Source organism: Larus michahellis, chromosome 13 (genome assembly GCF_964199755.1).
Source record: "Larus michahellis chromosome 13, bLarMic1.1, whole genome shotgun sequence".
In the NCBI taxonomy this organism is placed as follows: Eukaryota; Metazoa; Chordata; class Aves; order Charadriiformes; family Laridae; genus Larus; species Larus michahellis.
Window position 1 is genome coordinate 16,444,910 of NC_133908.1, and position 22,315 is coordinate 16,467,224.

At 40.2% G+C, this 22,315-nt stretch overlaps 1 protein-coding gene across 2 annotated transcripts in view; it reads right to left on the bottom strand.

Moving 5' to 3' along the window:
* LOC141750828 (septin-2) overlaps positions 1-22,315 on the bottom strand; it is a 38,279-nt gene that overhangs the window by 12,528 nt on the left and 3,436 nt on the right. For both annotated transcript variants that reach the window (XM_074606595.1, XM_074606597.1), the window contains exons 2-11: positions 20,345-20,396; positions 19,134-19,233; positions 17,546-17,632; positions 16,791-16,914; positions 12,424-12,558; positions 11,852-11,969; positions 6,051-6,152; positions 5,102-5,247; positions 4,005-4,088; positions 2,972-3,029 (exon numbers count right to left, since the gene is read on the bottom strand). In XM_074606595.1, coding sequence (XP_074462696.1) covers positions 2,972-3,029; positions 4,005-4,088; positions 5,102-5,247; positions 6,051-6,152; positions 11,852-11,969; positions 12,424-12,558; positions 16,791-16,914; positions 17,546-17,632; positions 19,134-19,233; positions 20,345-20,371 — 981 coding nt within the window. In that variant the 5' untranslated portion in view covers positions 20,372-20,396. The remainder of the gene's footprint in view (positions 1-2,971; positions 3,030-4,004; positions 4,089-5,101; positions 5,248-6,050; positions 6,153-11,851; positions 11,970-12,423; positions 12,559-16,790; positions 16,915-17,545; positions 17,633-19,133; positions 19,234-20,344; positions 20,397-22,315) is intronic.

Sequence of the window (22,315 nt, forward strand, 5' to 3'; positions counted from 1 at the left end):
AACAAATGAAACCTTAGAGCCATTTTCATTTCCCCCGGGCCCGCAGGCCTTCAGCAGCCATGCTGCCTTTCCACCTTACCTTCCCGCCAACACTTCGGGCAATACCTGCAGCGCCAGGCAGTTACCCGAGCCCGGCCCTGCCACCGCAGGCTGCCCACTGACTGAAGCAGGTTCTTCATCGCAGCTGCCAACGGGTTAAACACATTCAGAAAGTGGAACCCCGGAGAGAAAGTACTTTCAACATTGCCGTTAATTCTGCGGTGTTCAGCCTGCTGCTGACCAGCGCCACTGAGGACAGCGCAGCAGAAGGATTTGCCCAACGCCTTGGGGCAGCTCAACAGATAAATCCGAGGAAGCTTATTCTTTGCTGTTTCCATACAGTCATGGCCTTAACATTTTTCTGGAAGTATTGCCTCTCAAAACTTTGAAAGGTTTTTATTATGACATATTTTTAAGTAGGAAGAACATGGCACAACACTACAAACTTTCTGAAGTTTGTGCCCATTTACATTACAACATCGAAATACTCTGAACACATTTACTGTAAGAAACACGGACACCTTTACCCTTATTTTCACTTCCCAGCTCAGCACAACAGCTCAGCACTTGCAAATGGCAAAAAGTACAACTGGGCTGAGCAATAAATCCAAAATGATAGATTAGCAATTCCAAATTGCTGAAGCGGGGACCACATCCTTTGGCATAATAAAAGATCATTTAGCAAAAGTGATGCCTTGATAAAGCTGATCCTGGCAGTAGCCCAAGCATTCATTCATTCCTTCCAAGGTTACATAAACCTCACCAAACTGTAAATAGCCCTTCAAGCACCATTACTGATGGGAATGCAAAACAGGAGGGGAAATGGATATTTGTTTTCTCTGTGAAGGCCATGGAATGCAAGCCCATTTCCTCTGTGCCTCTTCCCTCCCCAGACTTTTCCCAGTCTGAACCTTAGGGATGATATGGAGATGAAGGGATTTCATACCGGCTTATCTACAGAAGATTCAGCAAAGCCTCTTGATCTCTTTGGGATAATAGAACGCAGAAGTTAAAAATCTATTTGTTTTTCCAAGTTCTAACCTAATCCTCTGCAACTTCAGCAGCAGTTATTCAGAGATGATTAGTCCCAGAAGAACCTTTCAGATTGTCCTCCAAGAAATTCCAGGCCTCATCCCTTTAGTCATAGTATATAAAACCATACATTACATATGTATATACATTTACCCAGAGAAGCTGTGGCTGCCCCATCCCTGGAGGGGTTCAAGGCCAGGTTGGATGGGGCTTGGAGCAACCTGGGCTGGTGGGAGGTGTCCCTGCCCAGGGCAGGGCGTGGAACGAAATGGTCTTTAAGTTCCCTTCCAACCCAGACCATTCTGTGATTCTATAATAAACACTAGACCTACATTCACACAGAGCGGTCAGAATAGACCGGTATACAATAGTGTGCCTGCCATATCAACAGTTTCCAGGAGGAACAGTTACAGGAGAATTTTTTCAGATGTAAGCCTTAAGACAAACAGTTTACAAAAGATACCAAAGTCTCTACTTAACTACTAAGCACGTACAATTTATGTAGTTCACATAACAGGAGAAACACTTATGACAAACTCCATAAGTCTACTGCCTGAATCTTGGAAGCATTAAGAAAAACAAAGGAAAACCCCACAAAACATCTCTAAACAATGCTCTTGACATTTTCAAAGCATTTGGTACTCCTGGCTATCAGCTGATGGTCTATGGTTGTTTCCACACACGTCAGTAAATGGGAGGCAGTTAATTTGTGTACAGAATACCTGCAGAAATTCCACTCTCGTAAGTGCACGGCCTTTTAGTGTGCTTATGTTGCTGAAATGAAGGTATACAGATGCAGCTCATTTAATCTCCGGTAATTCATATTATTAACTACTAGTTACGGTGATAATCAGCTGCTTCTGCATTTCCTTTTAGGAAAGTTTTTTTTGCTATTTATGTCAACGTGCCAGGGTTAGCTATTTTTAAATATGGATGCTACACAGGAAAGAGAAAATGCACAGACTAAAATAACTATATTTCAAAAATTTCCATGTACAGGAGTCTGAATCTTTCACCTCAGAAACACACAGAACTGCTTGTAGTTTTTTATTTCTTACTCCAAATCACTGCATATACGCATTGATCTCTTAAATCATGCCTTCCTCCATTTATGACTTGGATTCAAGCTGAACTGGGTAAAAGAAGGATAAACAGAAAAAACACTTCCAGTTGGCAGCAAGTCTTAAGTTTTCACAATGCAAGCAGTCATAGGCATTGGCAGTGTACTACTTCAATTTAAATACTAGGCTAAAAACCCTGAATCTTTAGAGTTTTAGCATGAAAACATTTAGTTGAAAGGCCTAGTAATAACTTGAAACAGAGTAAGAAATCAGAGATTGAAAACATCAAATTCTTAAGTTGACTGGTACAAGAGAAATACTATGAATTTTGCTACAAGTCAAAATTAAGATTAAAAAGATGCACAGTAATTATATCATGGGACTTTTAAAACTCAATAACCTTTTTCTACTCCATAACCACAAGCCATAAGAAGAAATGTACTAGTAACGTGCTTGTAGTACACCGTGCACATCTGACACGACGTTAGACTCCCAGGCTATCCTGACATGCTATGCTTAAAGCAGCATACATTGCTGACAAACATGAATTGATTTCAATACTTCAAAAATAGCAACTATCCTTATGGAAAATTAGCATACAGACTGGAAATGATAAATACCCTGCCTACAACCAAGCGTCCACACGCTACCTACCATCCACAGAATGCAAGCGACTGTGAACACAGCACTTTGTATGGGCAACCTGGATATTCACATTAGGTCTGCTATTTTTCACAACTCCAACCTTACACTCCAGAGGCAGTAGTTGACGTAGGATGCTGAAACTGGAGCACAGCATGTTATATTAAAGAATAACAGTTTTAGAAGCTCCCTCTTACCTCAGCCTCTTTCTGCTGGAGGATTCTATCCTTGTCTACCACTTCCTCTTCAACAGGCCTATTGAACAAAAGAACGCATTGATGCTATAAGATACAGAAGCAAAAGTCCCCAAGAAGAGAGTCAAGGTTCATATTTCAGATAACAGAACATCAAAAAGCCTGTGTGCTTCCTCACGGGGGAACTGAGGACATTCTTAAACCCAGGCTCCCCTTTTGCAAAAGGCCATCTTTACCTCAGACTCTTACTATTCACCCTCTGATTCTTAAATTTCTATTTCTTCACTGCTATGGGTATACTCAGATTCCCTCCACTGTCTATACATGGAACAAAATCAGCCATTAGAAAGCTGTGTAGGCTATTTCGTTTCTTCCTTAAGATCAAAATGTTTGGCTGAATACTTGAAGAATAAATAAAGAAGGAACAAGAGTAATGTTGCTATCAAAATAGATGCAGCACCAGTAGATGTACACCATTTGCTTTAAGTCTGCCAAGGACAGAAACCTTACCAAGAAAAAAAATAAAATCCAGAAAACCCCCACACATTACCAAAAAAAGATTGTTTGGCCTAAACTTCTCTCTCTAGCTCTATTTGAAATAGCATGAAGGAGCAAGAGAACAGCCACCAACGCAGCCTTGCAACAGCTGGAGAAGCAACATCCTATCTAATCCGATAGGCTGGGGCTATTTAAATGTGCTCACTAGAGTTCACTTTTTTCAAGTAGACATCATTAAACAAAAACCTCTCCTGCTTGCAGCCCGCTGCTTCTTCATGCACGTTACAATTAGAAGCCCAGAGAAAAGGGAAGGGATATGAAAACAAGAACAGCTGCTTGTGAGCATGGCGCTTTGCTAGATACTACTGCTCTTCAAGAACAGCGTTTCATACAAATTTCAGTAACTCAACAGGTTGAAATGTCATGAGAAATAATTAGTTACGGGAGGGATCAGTTAGGAGGAAGAGCAAGTCCAAGGTCACAGTGGAAAACGAAGAGACTCACAAGCAGCAGAACACAGAGACACGCGCATACTCACTTGCCAGTTCGTTTTAGCCTCTCCGAACGGAAATTCTCATAGTGCAAATCTTGGGTCACCTCCTGCAGGTCCTGCATGTGCGTTCTGGAACGAGCAAAGAGCTACTGAACACTTTGTCCTTCTTGTCAAAGGAAAGAAAAACACCCTTTTATCTTCTATTTTTATTTTATTTACAGACCAAATCTGCCATAAAGCTAGCCAGAACACAGCTTTCATGTTTATTGGTCTTTAATTCGTACTTAAGTGCCTTCCCACCAATATTCTTCAAAGACGCAAAGCATGCTATTCCGCTTGTTTAGTAATTACTGTATAGGAGTTGTATATACCAGTCTTTGCTGTGTAAGAACCTTGTGAAGGCTGTTATTCAGAAAGATGCTTCAATTCCTAAAGTATTTTTTGACTTCTAAGTGCTATTAAGTATAATTTGTAACTGAGAACTAGGTGGAGCTCATCAGATCCCATTACAGCTGACATTGCCTAACAACTTCCAGCTGTCAAAAGAGGAAAAAGCACTTGCTGCTACCGACCAGCAGAGGGCAATCCCTGCCCAGCAGAGACCGAAACCAGAAATACACAACAGAATTCCATTTCCAACAATACCGAGATTTCATTTAAAAAAAAAAAAATAATAATCACTTAAAACCATCTACGCAGGCAGAACAGCCATATCAGACAAAAATCGGCAAGGGGCAAGCTATCATATTCAAAATAGGATTTCATCCACTGCTGAGAAAACAGCTTTGCCTTTAGAATACTCTTCATGGTTTAATCCATCACTTTGAGTAATATTTTTAAAAGCCTCTCTGCTCCACCCACTGCACTGTAAGAAAACGTCAATTTGTATGTAAAGCCATCAAACCAGTTCACGTAAGGCATAAAAACTCTCACATGGATCTGACAACGTAAAATATAGAAACAATTTTCTGAAGTCAGAGATGAGAGGGCTGCAGCTGCAAAACAAGCTGCAGGGGGCTAAAAGTCACTCTCCACCGGCTTCAGAGCCAGATTTGAGCTAAGGAGATCACATTCTTGTACCTCTCTGGCCATTGTAACGGTTACATCACCACAGGAGATGGGATAATTTTACCATTACTCACACCAGCATTGTGCGCAACTTAAGGAAATCGTTGTGCTCTGGATTTTCAACTTCAACAACTCCCCAGGGATACAGACGGCCTCTGATTTTTTTCCCTTTCACCTCAATAAGTTGATTGGATCCAATAACAGCAAAGGGAATGCTAGCCTAGTTGAGACAGAGCAAAACAAGTTACTGTTTTGATTTTTGATTGGTTCCTTTTTTTGTTTTAAGGAAAGCACAAAGACTTAAGTAACAGACAAGAGAGGGGTAAAAGAAACACTGACAAATACACTCCACTAAAATCCTTCCACATCAGAAAACCAACAAATCCTACTCTAGGCAACGCAGCCTCTTGTTATTGACACCTGTGGGTTTGTTGGATCAGTTTGTCTTAACCGAGGCACAAAAGGAAATGACGCTTTGCTTTAGGAACACTTGACTGTTGTTGGAAGTACAGTTTGGGCACAACGTGTCATCCGACATAACATCACACATGGAAAACAGCCAACAGAAACACGCTTCACACACAGATTGAAGTAGCTGGGGAGAGAACTTCAGATACATTCTTCAAGCACCTTTGCAAGTATCACAGCACAAAGAGGAAATGACTTCAGTAAAACCTTTATTATCTGCTCTAACGAGAGGAAAGTTGGTAATTAGTGTAGTAAGCATAACGTGCACAGGCTCTCTCTTTGCTTGTGCATTTAAAGGTTTGAGTCAGAAAACAGACTGCAAATCACAGTTCTCGGTGAAGCACTGCTTGCATTCAAAAGAGAAAAGGAAAGAAAGTCACGACACCCTACATTTGGAATTCTGATGAAGAGACTGGAGTAAGAAGGATTATAATTCACAGTCAACATCCAAAGCAAACTTGAATTTTCAAAATTATATAAGGGAATAAAGTACTTTTAAGCCTACAGGCTTGAAGAACTACTGCAGCAAAATAATAAATTAGGAGTGAAACTTGCCTTTAAAACTCTGGTTTGTTCTTTAAATTCCTCGTCTTCATCAGAATCTGCATCAGGGAGCTGATAGATCCTAATGCCATGTTCGGAAATCTCATCCAGAACCTGAAGTTTATAAAAAAGGAAGAATAATAAATCCTTATTTCATTGACGAGGTATCAAGTTAAAAATATACACAACTGATTTACCCATCTGTCACATAGAAAACTGAAAATGAAGAAAGGAAGCCTCCGCTAGGCCCTGGTTGGATTTTAAGGATTTTATCTTACTATTGCAAAAATGTATCTTAAAAACATTGCTGAGATTTACTAACTACAGAGGTTCTCTTTTAAAGATCTTATGTAGCAGGCATTTTAAAAACCACGTTTGGTTTTTAAACGAAAAACGAAACTGTTTGTAATCTGTCAGCAATCTGCAAAATCAGAAGTGGCTAAACCCGCAGAGCAGCTCCCTGTCTGTCCACCCCAAGAGAAACAGACTCCCCAACCAATGCATTTTGTGACATTCCTAACGGATGTTTCTTTGCACATGACTGTAACTAGCATACTTTTGTGCAGCGATACAGAAATAAAGGTTTAAAATAAACATATCAAGATGCAATCAAGGCATCAGACAACAATCTGTAGTTGCATTTGGGGAACAAACATCAGAATTAGCACAAGAGTGGCTAGAAATGTTAGCAGCAAAACTAATACAACATTTGTACTACAATGCACTCTGGCACAGCACTTTTTGAAGACTAACAAATATGCACTTGACTCAATGTCCAACATGCCAAATAACACAAGCTTAAAGATTTAAAGAGAAGCACAAAAGATAAATGCACTCTTAGAAAACATCGCAAGTAAATAATTTAAAAAACCCCAGGAGATTTACAAGGAGCATAATACAGAAGCAGGCACAACCAGTGGAGTTAATATGGGGGGGAAGCAACAAATTGTAGAAGCATTCATTAGTTACAGCATCAAACCCATGCAGCTCACGTCAAAGTATATTTTCCTGTATTTGATATGTACAAAAATTTAAAGAGACAGTGCCTATTGTCTCTGGAATGAAAAAGACAAAAGCTTATTATCCACTTAAACCAGAGAAAGTTACTCTAAATCCACCAAGAGAAAAACCATCCATAAACAGTTTTCTTTACTGTCACTCATGTCTGAGATTAACGTAAGAATTACACTTTCTGTACTCCCATGTACATTTTTTCCCTAGTGAAACGTCTGCAGGGTGTGCAGGGTGAGCAGCTCTCATAATGCTGTAACACCAGGCCTTTGGCCATCTCCAAAGGTGGCACGAGTCCATTCTTTCCTCAGAACCGAGGAGATGCCCCTGCTGCCATACTATTAGAAATACTTCAGCCACAAACCCCATCAAAGGCACTGCCAAGATGTTCTTTCACTGAGGGAAGCGTGGTGGTAAGAGAAGAGCACAGAGAATGCCGAGATCCCCCAATAACTCTCCTCAAAACGACCATGGCTGTCTCAGCAGAGCAGGTTACCTGGGCCAGCTTCCTCGATGAGTATTCCCTAGCGAGCTGCAACCCCACCGCCCCACCCCTGCACTACTGAGCTCGCAGGAGACAAAGCCGGGGCAAAATCGTGGGGGGCTGAGGTTATCATAAAACCATTTGGAAAAGCCACTGTAAGGACCTGTGCTGCCATTACTCCATATTTAACTGGACACGAGCTGGATAACACAGACACAAGCAGGCTGCAGCTGGACGACAGCTCGTAGCGACCCTCCCCACGGTGCTGCTGGGTTCCGCCATCTCTGTGGGGACGGCAGTCCTTAGCCACAGTATAAATGAAACTTGTCCAACCAGAGCCGGGTTATTAAACAGCTGGTTAAAATAAAACAATCCCTCACACCATCAGAAGAGGAACAAGCATGTTTGAAGCACAGCTATTCCCATGACGATGTTTTCCTGCCAGGTATATAAACATCCCCCGCGCTCACACACGCGCACACAACTCAATAAAATATTATGAGCCCCCACCTACACAGAGAGCAATATTTTTAAAGGAAAAAAGAAATTTGGGAATAAGTGTTGCCAATAAGCAATTAGCAGTGACATTCTCACAATTGCATTTAAACCAACGCATTTTGCTGTTCTGCAAAATGGAAGATAACTAAATTGTCACTTAAGATAATAAAAGATGCCCAGCTGGGATAGGTGGGGCAGTGCTGCAGCCATGCCTTTAAGTAGCTGCATAAAACAAGAAAGAGCATTTAACCTGGCTGAGATCTTAAAGATAAAATGCAAGTGAAACAATAACGGGAAAGTCGACAACAAGGGGTGCTAGAATAATATATTACAGCTGTTAAACCTAGTGCTTTCCTGAAAGGAAAAAGAATTGCAATAAAAACAAACTGTATTTTATGGTCCTAACAATGAAACAGCATTTTGCTTCTTCAAATCTAAATTTTATTGGCCTCAGAGGATTCTGTGTTCCTAAAGATTAGCCTTCCCATGGGAAATTAAAAAAAAAGTCAAAATATTAGTTCCCCTCTCATGAAGTCATTCTTTTGAGCAGGTTTCCTTAGCAGCCTTGCATGGCACAGCTTGTGAAACTGCCTTGCATTTCTTCCCACTCAAGAGTTTTAAAAAATAACTTTGAATTCCAGAAAGACCAAACAGGAATTACTCCAAGCTGGGTTTCCTTTGCAAGCACCACAAACTGATCTCGCTGCTAAGTCCAAAGCGGCAAAACAAAAACATTTTACTTTAGATTGATGGCCAAATGGCAGAAACATCTAAAAAAAAAATAAGACTTCAAGCTGCGTCAGCAAAGCAGGATTTTGATTCTTACTCTTGATTAGAGATTCTTTTAGCCAAGATGCTTTGAGTTAGAACAATATACAGTAGCTAGACTTTCAAAGCTTTGGAACCACATGACACATTCGACTTAGTATAAACTCAGTTTGTAGAGTGACCTTTGCCAGCAGCACAAAAATAATGAGACTTGTTTACCTGCTTCCTCACCACTCCCTCCGCCGGCAGAATAAGTGCCATTCATCTCGTTATGTTTAGCCAGAGCACAAATGTGGTGTCCGCACGTGCAAGGCAAGGCTGCTTTAATGACTAATTAGTTAAAAGTAACTTTGCTCAAAATAGAAAGAACTTAGCACTAAATATGTCAAGAGAGGTTGCCTTTGAATTAATCTGTTCATCACAGGATACATACACTGGGATTCATCTCCATCCTCCACAATAAACGTACTCATAAGCCCCCAATCTAACAGCACTTAGAGAATGATACTGAAAAATAAGCAATCCCAAATTCACACTGGGAAAGATGCTTGCTCGTGCTACTGCCATGTTCCAGCTAAAATCCGGTGTAACCAACACCCGGAGGCGGCTGTCAAACAGCTTGTGCACCGCACTGCGCTCGACCCCCGCGCAGCAGAGAGAAGGGGCACACGAGGAAGGCCCAACACAATTACAGCAAACACTGAAACCGGTAAGAGTATCTTCCTCTTCTTTTCACCTAAGAACTGCTTTTGCAAAAGATGACTGTAGATAGAACCTATTTTGTATCACTTTATTTTATGCATTTGAACTGTCAAAGCAGAAAATTCAGATTCCCAGTGAATTATATTGTCAAATAATTAAGGTTCCACTTAAATGCCTGCTTCGAATCTTTCAACATCATTCTGCTACCAAATGCTGAACCAAAAAATAAGTACATATGAAAACTGAGCCTGAAGCACGCTGCTGAAAGATCAAATACAGTTTCTTTATAAAAAGTAGCAGCTCCACAATCGGTATTACTATCAGATAAAAATCTTTCAGCAAGTCAGTACAGCCACAGAAAACAAGAAGCGGTAAAACCAGCAGAAGCAGCCATATCCCTGCTTCGCTATTTCCCTCCGAGTTCTTCCAATTTGCCCACAGAACCTGTCATCTCCCTACAGCACTTGCGGAGGAACAAAATAAAAGCTCAAGAGCCTGGACAGGATTTCTCCCAGCAAGATCTCGAGGTCCTTTTTAACTCAAATGAACGACTTTCCCCACCTAGTTCATCTTGAAGCTGGTCACTTCTGTATAAACACCTCTCCCCTGCTTCTGTGAAGATGTCTGTCTATGTTGCAGACAACGTTCACAGTCACAACCGTCCCAATTTCAAGCTTCCTCAGATACAGGGGGTTTATTCCATTTCTTGCGCAAAATTTTCTTATATCTCTGAGCTTTATGGAAGCACAACAGCAATGCCAGCAGCACCTCACCCTGCCAGGCTGCAGCTGCTTTATGCCTACACAAACCAGGTCACACCTTTGGATTGTGGCACTGGCCCACCCAAAAAACCCCCAGCAAATCCTCTGAATTGAGGCTGAGTACACCTAATGTGCTGTTTTGTAAGCAGGATTTTAACTGCACTATTTTCCCAATTAAATAAAGTGTATTCCCACTTCAAGAAAACAGAAAAATACCCATCCCCCCAAAAAAGCCCTTGGAATGAAGATCCAATAACCATTCTGAAGGACTACTGGAAGCCAGAGGATCACAATCAAAATATCCGTCACGCCGTCCAGGAAAATCAAAAAGTGGTAGTATAAAATGATATTAAGATATAGAAGTGTAGATATAATCTCACCATGAAAAAAAGTTTGCATACTCTGGTGCAAAGTATAGACTGCATTTTAGAAGCACTAATTATCTCTATATGACTCAAGGCATAAGTTATTGAACCCATAAAAATTCACAGGCTTTGAAGGGTTCAAATCTGTTACGACTTTACAACTGAATGTACCAGGTTTGAGTCAACAGAAGCTAAAAAAAAGGCTTGTGGTCTCGAATGTCACAGAATCACCTCTCAGGATAACACAGTCTCACCACCTGCCCATTTCTTTCCTTAAGAAGTGCACAAAGTCACTCTAAATCAAAGACAATAAATCAGAAAATGTTAAATATTTACATTAACTGGCCAGATTATTCTATGACGAGATTAAATAGGAATTAGATTTAAAGTGAAAGACTTGTACAACCACAAACATATACTTTGTTCCCGTAGAATTCACTCAATGTCATATTTGGCAGAAGCCTGCCTTGGAAAGATTGGGGAAAAAAAAATATTCAAGACAGCAAGTAAATCTTCCAATGCAAAGAGATTTATTTTAGTACCACTGGCTAGAAAGCCTTTCTGCAATACAGTCCTGACTAGGTCCTGGTATTTCACATGAGCAGATAACCTAGTAGCAACACACATGCGCAACAGGACACACATTTTCCCATACCAACAGAGCTACAAAGAGCATCCTACCAATCCATTAGCCCAACTGTCCTCCCTCTCTATTAGCGCTTCAGTTTGGATCATGGGTTTTAGTTTGGATCACGGATACACTTACTAAGCAAGTTTCCAATCATCCTGACTTAACCACATTTTGCTACAAAAGTACACAAACCAAGTTTCTTTTGGATGAAACTAAACCTGAAGATTTACTCTCAGAACACATCTAATGCATTCCCACCACTAATGGGCATTCAGTCCACAGGACTAAAGGAGAGCTAGCCCAAAACATCTACACCACACACACTTCAGGATGATCTGAGCCCTCGTTACGAACCATTTTGCTCAGACCCTGCTCCATTGGGATGCACTGCTTCCTAAAAGAGCTGAAGCCAAGACTGGCCAGACGCTCAGCAAGTGCAACTGGAAATCTTCAGTGAAGACTTCCCACCTCACACTTCCTGAAGATTAGGTCCTTGGCCAATATCATTCACCCCTCTTCAGTTTGAATTTACTTGATATTTGGCTTTAACATTGTATGGTTGCATTGTTCTCACGATCGAGTGTTAGACCTACTCTTCTCTTCAGCCTTTCCCTCTCCTTCAGCGTCAGTGTGTCAGCCTTGGCAATCACAGGCACAATGTTGACTTTTCCATGAAGAGCCTTCATGAATTCTACATCTAACGGTTTCAGCCTGCCAACAAGTGGGAAAAAATAGAGGAAAAGAAAAAGGCGTGGGTTTTTTTGTTTGCATGTTTCTTAACAGACCAAATGTCTTAAAATTTATTTATTTCAAGTATCTACATAAATAGTATTTCCAGAATAAATTAAGTCAGAGCACTTGCTTATCAGCTTGGTTGTGTAAAGGCTGAATTGCAATTAAAATTGCCACTATAAGATTAATCGGATATTATAAGCTCTTATGTTTCAGTGTGATAACATAATACTGACTGCTTCAAAACAGTATTAAATGCCAAGACGGGAACAAATCAGAGGAGAGCATTAATCCCCAAAGACCATTTTAATTGCACTGGCTAACTGACAGTGTAGGAAGTAACTCAAAGTTAAGTTTCCAGTTCAAGTAATGAACAGACTCATGAACACAATATAACACCCTAAAAATACAAGGGCTCAAGAGCTTTTCTTACCCGTGGCCAAAGGGAGAGATGAAGTAAAAACAGCAATGGACTCTGTTGTCTATAATGTGGCGCCTGTTTAGACCGCTCTCGTCATGAAGGTACCTCTCAAACTGGTTGTCAATGTACTGGATAATTGTTTTGAAGCTGCGGTTTGGGGGAGGAGGGAAGAAAGAGAGGCATCTTAGATCAGCTTTAAAATAATAAAGAATTACGAGGAGATAAGAACATAAGGAGGAGAATCACACTTATTAACAACATTTCTGTTACAAATTCAACTTCCTAGCATTGTACCTACTACTGAGGAAAAGTAATTTGATAACGCAAGAAAGTATTTTCATAGCAACGACCAAGTGTCCATTCACGCCTAGAGCTACTTTCAAGTGTTACTCTGGCCACTGGATAAAGAGTTCAAGCGCAAGCTCAGAAAAAAAGCACTCAGTGCGCTGAGACAACACAAACAGGAACAGAAGATTGAGGATTTTTCTGCTTTTTTTCTGGGGGTAGGGAGTGAGGATTTGGTTTTAAACCCACTGACAAATGACATATCCCGGAACATCCTCTTGATTTACAACCCTGACCCTAGAGCTAGGTTTCTATAGTTACCTAGGAGAATTCTGGTATTCTAGTCTGTTTGAATTAAGGACAAATACAATTGCAAGTCATGCACTAAAGCATCACATGATTTATTAAGCTATTTTTGTTACCTTACAGAATCCTTTTCTGTTGGCAAAGAAAAATGATTCCTACTTAGTTCAAGGCAATTTAAAATATGCCCTGCAAAGAAGTAAAGGAACCCAAAATTTGATCGTACAAATTAATCAGAGAGCAGTGACTAGAGAGAGAAAAGAAAACACAATGCATTACTAAGAAGATTGCTTTAAGATATTCCAGAGCATGTAGACACCTGCAAACAACATTAATATAAAAGGACACTTTATATTAAGTACTGCAGGGGAAGGGAAATGAACACACTGATGAAGATAAGATTAGGCAGATCATTGTGTCATGAACGTATCTTACACTACTTGGGGAAAAACTGAGCTGAGAGCTTAACTTGTAAAATAGTATTTCTCTAGCTGAGAAAGTGAAATTTGACAGAGAAATTTAAGGAGGAAACAGACAAGACAGCAGCAAAAAAAAAATTGGTAATCATCTGGAAAATGAACACACAGAACTAAGGCAAACACTGCTCAGGCAGAAAAGTTCAGCCCTGGGCTGCGTGGCTGGAATGAAGTTCACCAAAGAAAATAGGAAGAATGGTGGAAGAGAACCTGGCGCGAATTTGATTTTTACAAAGCTGAGTAAGCTTTTGGATCTTGCAGGAATAAATCCACAGCAGAATATATATACACACACATTTATATCTTTGCAAAACTTGCACCGTTCTAAGCCATACTACTGAAGACGACACAGCAAAACATGGAATTTACTGGGTTTTGACCTTAGTGCTGCTCAACTCATTAAGAACTTGCATCTTAATGCCTAAACGTGTTCCAAAAGGACATGTTTTATGTTCCTGTTGATCTTAGATACTCTCCTCTGAGCTGGTGAAAGGTAACGAGACTGAAGACATACAAATATTAGGACAGAAACCAAGTACAAACAATGGGAAAGTAACTATCACACATTTATCTGGCAACATAACTAGTTTACGTGCAGTTTTCTAGCTCTAATAGCTATAATTTTCCCTATAAATATGGCATTAGTGTCCTGTACCTCCTGGCTTCCGGGAAACACCTGGTTTACACCACGGCGCTGTCATTACCTAGGAGATAGCACATCCTGTATTCTAACACCAAACAACACAACCCTTGCACTTAAGCCCATTGGGGGAAAATTAACAATATTACCAAGCTGCCAAAACCCACAAAAGACAGCTTAACGTAAGTCCGTAAAAAAAGAAAGTTAGCAGCAGCCAGAAAGCACTTATCCAAGAACGACTTGCAACACTGCAACCGAGATTAACAAATTACCAAGGCAATCTGTAGACTGTTTTTGTCAACCATCCCTTTGATGCCAGATTGGATCCCAAATCTGTGCATGAAGCAATTTCTCTTTCCCCCCCTCCTTAGATCCTTTCTGCCTGTTGAAAGACACTATTTAAGGACATGCTTCTCTCACAATCCCGATGTCCTTAACGCACAGAAGAACCATACCATGCTTCAAACCTCCCACCATACAGAGTTTTGCTGTTCTCCAAACACACGCCTGAACTGATGCCAAGAGCATTCCTAGGTGTAGTTTGAACCTGGAATACAGAACTGCAGCTAGCACTAAAGCTTCACACAGAATCTAAAAGAATCATCACTATAGCTAATTGTGGTTAGCATCCACCTTTTCTTACAGGCTGTTTTAAGTACAACAGCATTTGAACAACAACAACAACAAAAAAAATCTACTTTAGAGAATTTGTTGTATGAAGTCTGTAACAACTCATTTGCCAATCCAATGCCGTCATTCTTCCAGCCCAGGAGACCCCTTGGACAAACTCCTGACAACACATAATCCTTACCAACACGTCTTCTCTGATGGAAAATACATTGAAATCGACCCCAGTTCCCATCCTGGAAAGTCAAACTCTAAAATTAAGTCCTTTCATCAATGCAAAGACAGAAACCAAAAAGCCATTAGGAAGCCTACTCAGGAAAAAGATATTTGAAACAGCATCAGCAACTGCTGCCTCCTGGGGACATCGTGCCTGTTTGATTTACCTCTGCTCCAAAATAACCTTAGTAAAATTCATCACCCTGAAAAGCAGGTAGTCTGCACAAGCTGCAGCTTTCCCCAAAAAAAGTGCTTTGTAAAACTTGGATAGAGATCAGCACCATCTACCGGTTAACCATAATTGCAGTAAATGCTCCTGAACACAAACGTAAGTTCAAGAACATGAACTCGCTGCTTCCTCTGAAATACCAAGGCAGGCAGGCAGCTGCACCGCGCTCCGCTGGACTGCGGCTTGAAACTCAGACTCTGTCCATCCAAGGCCTGTGACATCCTGTAAAGGCCAACAGACTTTGTCAAAATGACACTCGTCACAGCTCAAAGTCTTTTTATGTGACAAACAAAAATGGGACTAGAGAGAGACAATTAAAATTAACTGTATCTTTTTGTTTTGTAGTATGTAAGTACTATTTGTTCCCGTAATGTATTTTGATCTTTAAGATTTGTCACAGAAAACTAAGTATAAACCGGTAAACTGTTCTACTGGTTCTGAATCATCATGGAATGACTCTATTTAGCAAGCCTCCAAAAAGAAAGGGGAAAAATCTGAACACGTAGGTCTCTATGAAACATTTTAGCAGAATAAACAAAGGGCATTAGAACACAATCAACAGGAAGAGCTCTGTGTAACACAATACACGGGCTGCAGGGCTCTTAGCTCCAGCGGAAGGAAGCTCTAGTCAACAGCGCACAAAATAAGCAAGACCACGCTGCAGTCCAGAAAGATGCCTTAGCATTAAAGGCATCTTTCCACAGTTAAAGTGCATGACCATGATGATTTGGAAGTTACATTTACGAACAAACATATTATTTCTAATTTTGTTCCAAACTGCCCAGTTCCTTCACGGCTATTTTACCATTTTCTTTCTTCATAAGCTCTATGCCAAAGCAATTACGCATGTTGTCCAGCATATCTGCAGACAGTTATTTCCGCTGTTAAAGATTATCAGTGATATTTAGGTCAGAGAGACCTAAGTAGTAACTCCATCATAATAAAAAAAGCAGTTCTACCCCAATAGCTAGTAGTACATACAAGGGACAGGTAATTAAAAGTACTGTCTTAAAACCATGGAAGCTGGATGGGCCAGAGACACAGAAAGACACAGACAAAATTTCTCTCCGCCAGAATCCTGCCCTATCGGAGCAGCTACAGAGACAAAAAGTTGAGTGCAGGCGTCACAAAGGACCGTACTGAAGGAAACGCCATGAAAGGAATGAATTTTGAGGGAGAGGCATAGACAGCCTAAAGAACTCTAACCAAGTCTTTTAAAAACATAAATTGTAACAGGAATTTGCACAAAGTAATACAGTTTTATTAAAGATACGTATTTTAGGCCACAAAAATAAAAGAAACTTGATCTGAAAGCTCACAGAAAGTAAGCAATGATGTCACTGATGACATGAAGGTGAGCACCCAGAAAGCAGAAGTGCTTAGAAAATTGTGCTTAACTGCAAGGACTGAGAAGAGACCCTCTACTGTGAGTTCAAGATAACACTCCATTAATGTTAAGAACAATGAACTTGTTGCTTCCTTTTAGAACATCAACATTATCCAAAGACCACCAGCTGAATCGCTTCAGTTCAGAGACAGACACACTAGAGCAGTTTGTGTAAGACACAAACTCGATCAAGCAAAACAGTATTTACAGACATACCAGTCCTGGCTGTTAATGGCATCTCCGTATCCCGGTGTGTCAACCACTGTTAGACGCAGTTTCACCCCTCGCTCCTCTATCTCTACTGTAGAAGCTTCAATTTGAACAGTTCTCTCTATTTTCTCTACAATAAAGGAACATTTTGGTTGTTATTATGCCTACCAATTGCTGCAGAAACCCCTGCACGAGAGAGCAACAGAGGAGGAAATGCAATCTGAAGCGTACTGTAACCTACATGACAAAATATTTTAAAGAAAAAACCCAAAGCTAGCCAGTCAAAATTTAACACCACATTTTTGTAAATAAACAAGAAGCAATGAACTAAAAAAGGGGATTTACTCATGACAATATGGAAAAATACAATTATAATACTCAGAAGCACGCTAGATTCTTTTGAAAAAGACATTTACACCTCTAACCTTAACCAGGATTTAAGGCATTACAGGAAAATAACATTAGAGGAAATGAGGATTAAAACAAAACCACCTTTAGGTATACTGATACCTAAAAGGTTTGGGGGGTTGTTTTTTTTAATGACAATGGATGAAGAAACAACAAAAGCTGAGCCTTTGGAAGGAAATACAAAGAGAAAAATGACAGCTCAAAAAATATATATAATTTGGAGGATTAAAATACATCTAGACAGCATGAAGAAAGGGTCTCATGGGTGAAGTTATCAGAATGAAGCAATGTTAACTGGAAGAATATGAAATTTCATTGGGTATGAGCTGGAGGAACTGCAAAACCACATTTACCTGCAGCTCCAGGAATATAACGTTCTGGATAAAGATCAGTCAGGAACAGACTGTTAATTAAAGTGGATTTTCCCAAGCCAGACTCACCTACAAACAAAATAATTCAGGTTATTAAGCATATACACCTTTTTCTCCAGGCTTTTTAAAGCACCGCCTCTTTCCCAAAGCCCACATTATGGAGGAAAAATAATTTGTTCATCAGGATCCACCCTGGGTTTTGAGATAAAAACATCAAAGGTTCAGCTAAGCACTTTAAAACACAGGAAAAACAAGCCTCTAGTGTTTTTATAAACGTTACACGAAAATGCTAGGTTTACTGTAATAGATTTCATAATAAAAGCTGAAAGGTCATACAGCACTTGGACTACAGATCTAGAGATAGGTTACTTCAGGGAAATAAAAGCTTTTTTTCATTTAAACTTACAAAATCAGGAGCTGTAACTCTCTTGTCGAAAGTTTCTGAGAGCTTTAAGGTTTTCCTAAGCTAGAAATTGAACGTGGAACACTGTTAGGAGGGAGAAGGAATAACGCAATCCCAAACTAACAGTTGAGCTTGGCACCCTTATAGTTAGGCTACATACATCCTATGAAACAGAAAATCATAAGAAAATTATTCAAAATTCACCTAAGTTCCATAATTCTAGAACTTCAGGTGGTACACATTTTGATCTACATCAAAGTAATGGAGTTAAACCTGTAAATGCAATTACTAAATCTGAATTTCAAAAAGTCACTTTTTTTCCAACCCAAGGAATCAAAGGAGTCAGCATTTAGAACAATTGGCCATGTTACTTAGATGCCACTAACCTAATCTTAAGAGATGGAGAAACTATCTGTATTTATCGTCACACATTACATGAAATAGAAATACTCTACACTTACGACAAATTACCTATTTATTTTACAGACATTGCTGAACGGTCTGTCACCAAATAATCCCAAATGGTACTACAGGGCACAGAGTAAGAAGGACGCGTTATGCATCTCTCCTCATTTTCATTTTTCAATAACATGGAATTCCAAGGTAACTGCTACAAAAAGGTGATAGTACTGTGGACTTCCTTTGCACCTGCATAACATTAAACTGATCTAATGCAAGTATAAGTCAAAACGCCACTTAAAACAGTTTTGTGCCTAAAGGACTTTCCACCAAAGACTCCTACAGGTGCTCACTCACCGAACAGGCAAATTAAAAGTTTACTTATAATACAGGAGTGAGTCAGTACGAAACTGCAGGAAGCACAATAGCATCACCATTTCAACAGCAAGATATTCACCATGTGCGTTCATGCCTTCAGCTGGGGAAACGGGCGTCAAAGAGAGATTAAGCAACTATCCCTACCATCCGATGAGTCAGGAATACAAGAATGTCCTGTTGGCTCAAAGTCATCATCTTTAATCACTACAAATACTCCCTCCTACCAAACATGACAAAATAGTAAGAGATTTAATTAGAGAGTGTATAGAGGTTCACAGCTTTTTCTTCCGTATAACAGTCAACGGCTAAGTAGGAAGACACATACGTCTATGTGAAAGAAATTTTTTTGTTGCTGTTTAACGGTCAGTAATACTTAAAGAAGTCACTTACCAACCACCATGAGTGTGAATTCAAAGCCCTTCTTCACAGATTTCCTGTGAACCTGGTTGGGCAGATTAGCGAATCCCACATAGCCCGCTGAGTCGGAAAACTGACAAGAAAACAAAAGTTGAGTATAAATGAGATCCCCTTCCCCCTAAGAAGTTGAAACAGAGTTCAGTAGATTCCACACAATAAAGTGCAGAGATATATAAAGCACATCAAAAAACAGAGAATGAAAGAATTTTTTTGCTGCTATAGCAAGGCAGACCTTGAAACAGGCCCGTTTACCAAGCAGTCTGATATAAATAGAAATCGGGTAAGTACCTTAGGCTACACATAAACAAAAGTCTCTCCTTAACAACCTGCAAGCTTGCAAGAACACACTATTATGAATCTTAAGCTGTAAACATAGCTAAAAATCCCAAAGATAGCTAGATGTTAAAAATATCTGTCCAAATTTGGGATCTGCTGCTACTATCTCCTATAAAAATACCTAATGCATACAGTCACATGTAGAAAAATAAGAGCACTGTATAGTAATGCAGAGATTACCAAGATACAATCACACGGAGACTTATCTTCTGCTTGTTAAACTGTTCACCTATCTCCCCAATGTTTAACTTCTAACACAAAAGCAGGAAAGAGAAACATGCCTGAAAAACTTATCAAAGAGATCTGGGCTATAAAAAGGGCAGTCTGCTTCACCATCTGCTATCAATTGACTGAAAACTCAACAGGAGCCTAAACGAGAACTGCAGCCACTTGATTTAGGGACCTCTGAGCTAGCTGGAACCACATGTTTTCTTCACAGATGAGCTGATGATGAGAACGGTTTTTATACAATGCCATACTTCCAGTGGGGCAGGGGGGATACAGGGGAAATCACTTAAAAAGCAATTAGTTATTTGCTAACAATCCTTTTAAAACCCACCCAGATAGGCAAAAACATTAGAAATGCAGGTTTGTCAAGTGAAGTTTTCTTAGGTGAAGGCACCATTCTAATGGTGTACGCAAGCACGGGATGTCTGGCGAACATCCGAACGCCTATTCCTAGACACACGTGCAAGCTCCGTTTCTACTGAGCAGTTCCCTTTAAGAAGCGCATCCGAAGCAATAAGGTATTATTCATTCACTAGTTTACCACGTCAGCAAAACCATGAGTATTTTCAGAAGTTGAAGAGATTCTAAACAAAATTTTGGCTATGCAGCCAGCTCTTTACCTTTACTTTTTCACCTGATTGAGACATTTTTCGTCACTCCAAGTTGCAGACACTGGAAAATAAAATCCATAGTGCATGTTACTGACTTGAAGACTACATTCATTTTAATTTTGAACTGATCAATTGCATATAATAATCATGTTTTATTCCAGTAGAATGAAATGTCATATACTCAAAGACTACCGGAATAAACAAGCCATAGTCAAAACGGCTGCTTCTGTGAAGCTATTCACAGGAAAGATATTACACAGCATTATCAAAATCAGAATATTTCATTTAAATACTTAAAAGTTTTAAAACAGAATGATTCCTTTAAAACTCAAAATATTAAAATTCAGTACCCTTAAAGATCTTGCATCCATCCTGTCTTTAAAGAAAGAAAAATACCTACCCAAACCTAATGCTGAGTACGCATGGTACTCCCGATGTGATTTTTTAAGTTCTCTGATTCTTTAATTAGCTAATAAAACCGAAAATTCAAATATTTTGTTCCCAACACCCTAAACAGAATAGCATAAGGAGGTCCTTCTTCCTTCCATTTTTACCCTTTCCACTTATGAATTATACATTTCTAAAAGATGGTTTACAAATAGGTGAATGTAATGTGAATGTAATGTAACTGTTGTCCAAAAACTGATATTTGAGAATTACTACCACACACAAAAATTCTCCCGAGAGCAGGACACCTATGGGGTTTCCAAGTAGAGGTTATAACATTATTGTCAGTCACTTCAAAGTACTATGGCTGAACGGGAACACTACACCAAACATCGCAGAACCTCGGCACCTGGCTCACCCACGCTGGCCATGAAAACTCACCCGGACCCGAAGGACTAGCAAAGAGATTTGTTATTCAGTTTCAGAGACTCAGAAGAGCTGGGTTTGGCAAGCCCTTATCTTTTCGCTCAAGGACGTTGGTTGTGCTATACATTAGTTATCACAGCAATAGCGAGGCCCTTTGATTTGGCACGGCCCCAGAGCACCGACAGGAAAGGCAGGAGCACTTCACAGCTGGGGCTGTGGACACGGTGGCTCTGGGCCCAGGGAAGTGACCTGCGTGGGCACCTGTGTGTTCAGGCAGGAACACCTGCCTGCTGGGGAGCAGGAGCTGCTCTACAGGACACAGTCCCACGTCCAACACCGGCACTCTGACAGTCAAATGCAGCAGAGAAATGCTACCCTCTGGACTAAAGGAAAAGTCAAAGTTACCATAAGCGCGATTTGGAGTTTTAAAGAAAGCATGTCTTCAGCTCATATGGCATTTCACTTCCCTTGAAGCAGGCATTTCAAATCCTGGCAGCTGGGTGGACACCAGCCACCCCATAAGCAAGGAAAGTGGGTTTTTTTTCCTCAAACTAGGAAAAAGAGTTTGAAAATGAACATACCCAGCTTATTTGCCTGCTATGAAAGCCTAATGCACCCACCACCCAGAAAACAGGGAGGTCCTGATCCTAATCTTCTTATGACTGGCCTCTAATTGAGTATTCCTCAGAACAGCCCGGGAAACATACCTTAAGAATGGTTTTGAAAAAACCGAGCTGACTTCTTTGAGCAATAAGCAAGGGCTCATCCCGGCCTCCAACCAGATCCCTAAAGCCAGCCACAACCTCACTGACAGATGTAGCTGAGTGCTCTCTCCACATCTTGTTTTGATGTTTGGAAACATGTTATCACCTTTGTCTATGAAATCAGAAACATAATTCAAGAGTTCAGAAGAGTTCATAAATAAAGACCCCCTGAGTGCTACGGTGGATAGAGCGTCTGGCCCATTTCTCACAGTAATGCCGGATCAGAAGCCAGCAGAGCAGCTGCCTACAGTTTAAGGTGAGAAAGGGGAACAATTCAGATTTAAATACGTACGGCAAATTCTCTAATTACTTCTGCTCTGAACTGACAGTATAGTCACATCCACTGTAGCATTACCCAAGCTACTTGATTAAAAAGCAGAAGAGTCAAAATTGTCAACTGATT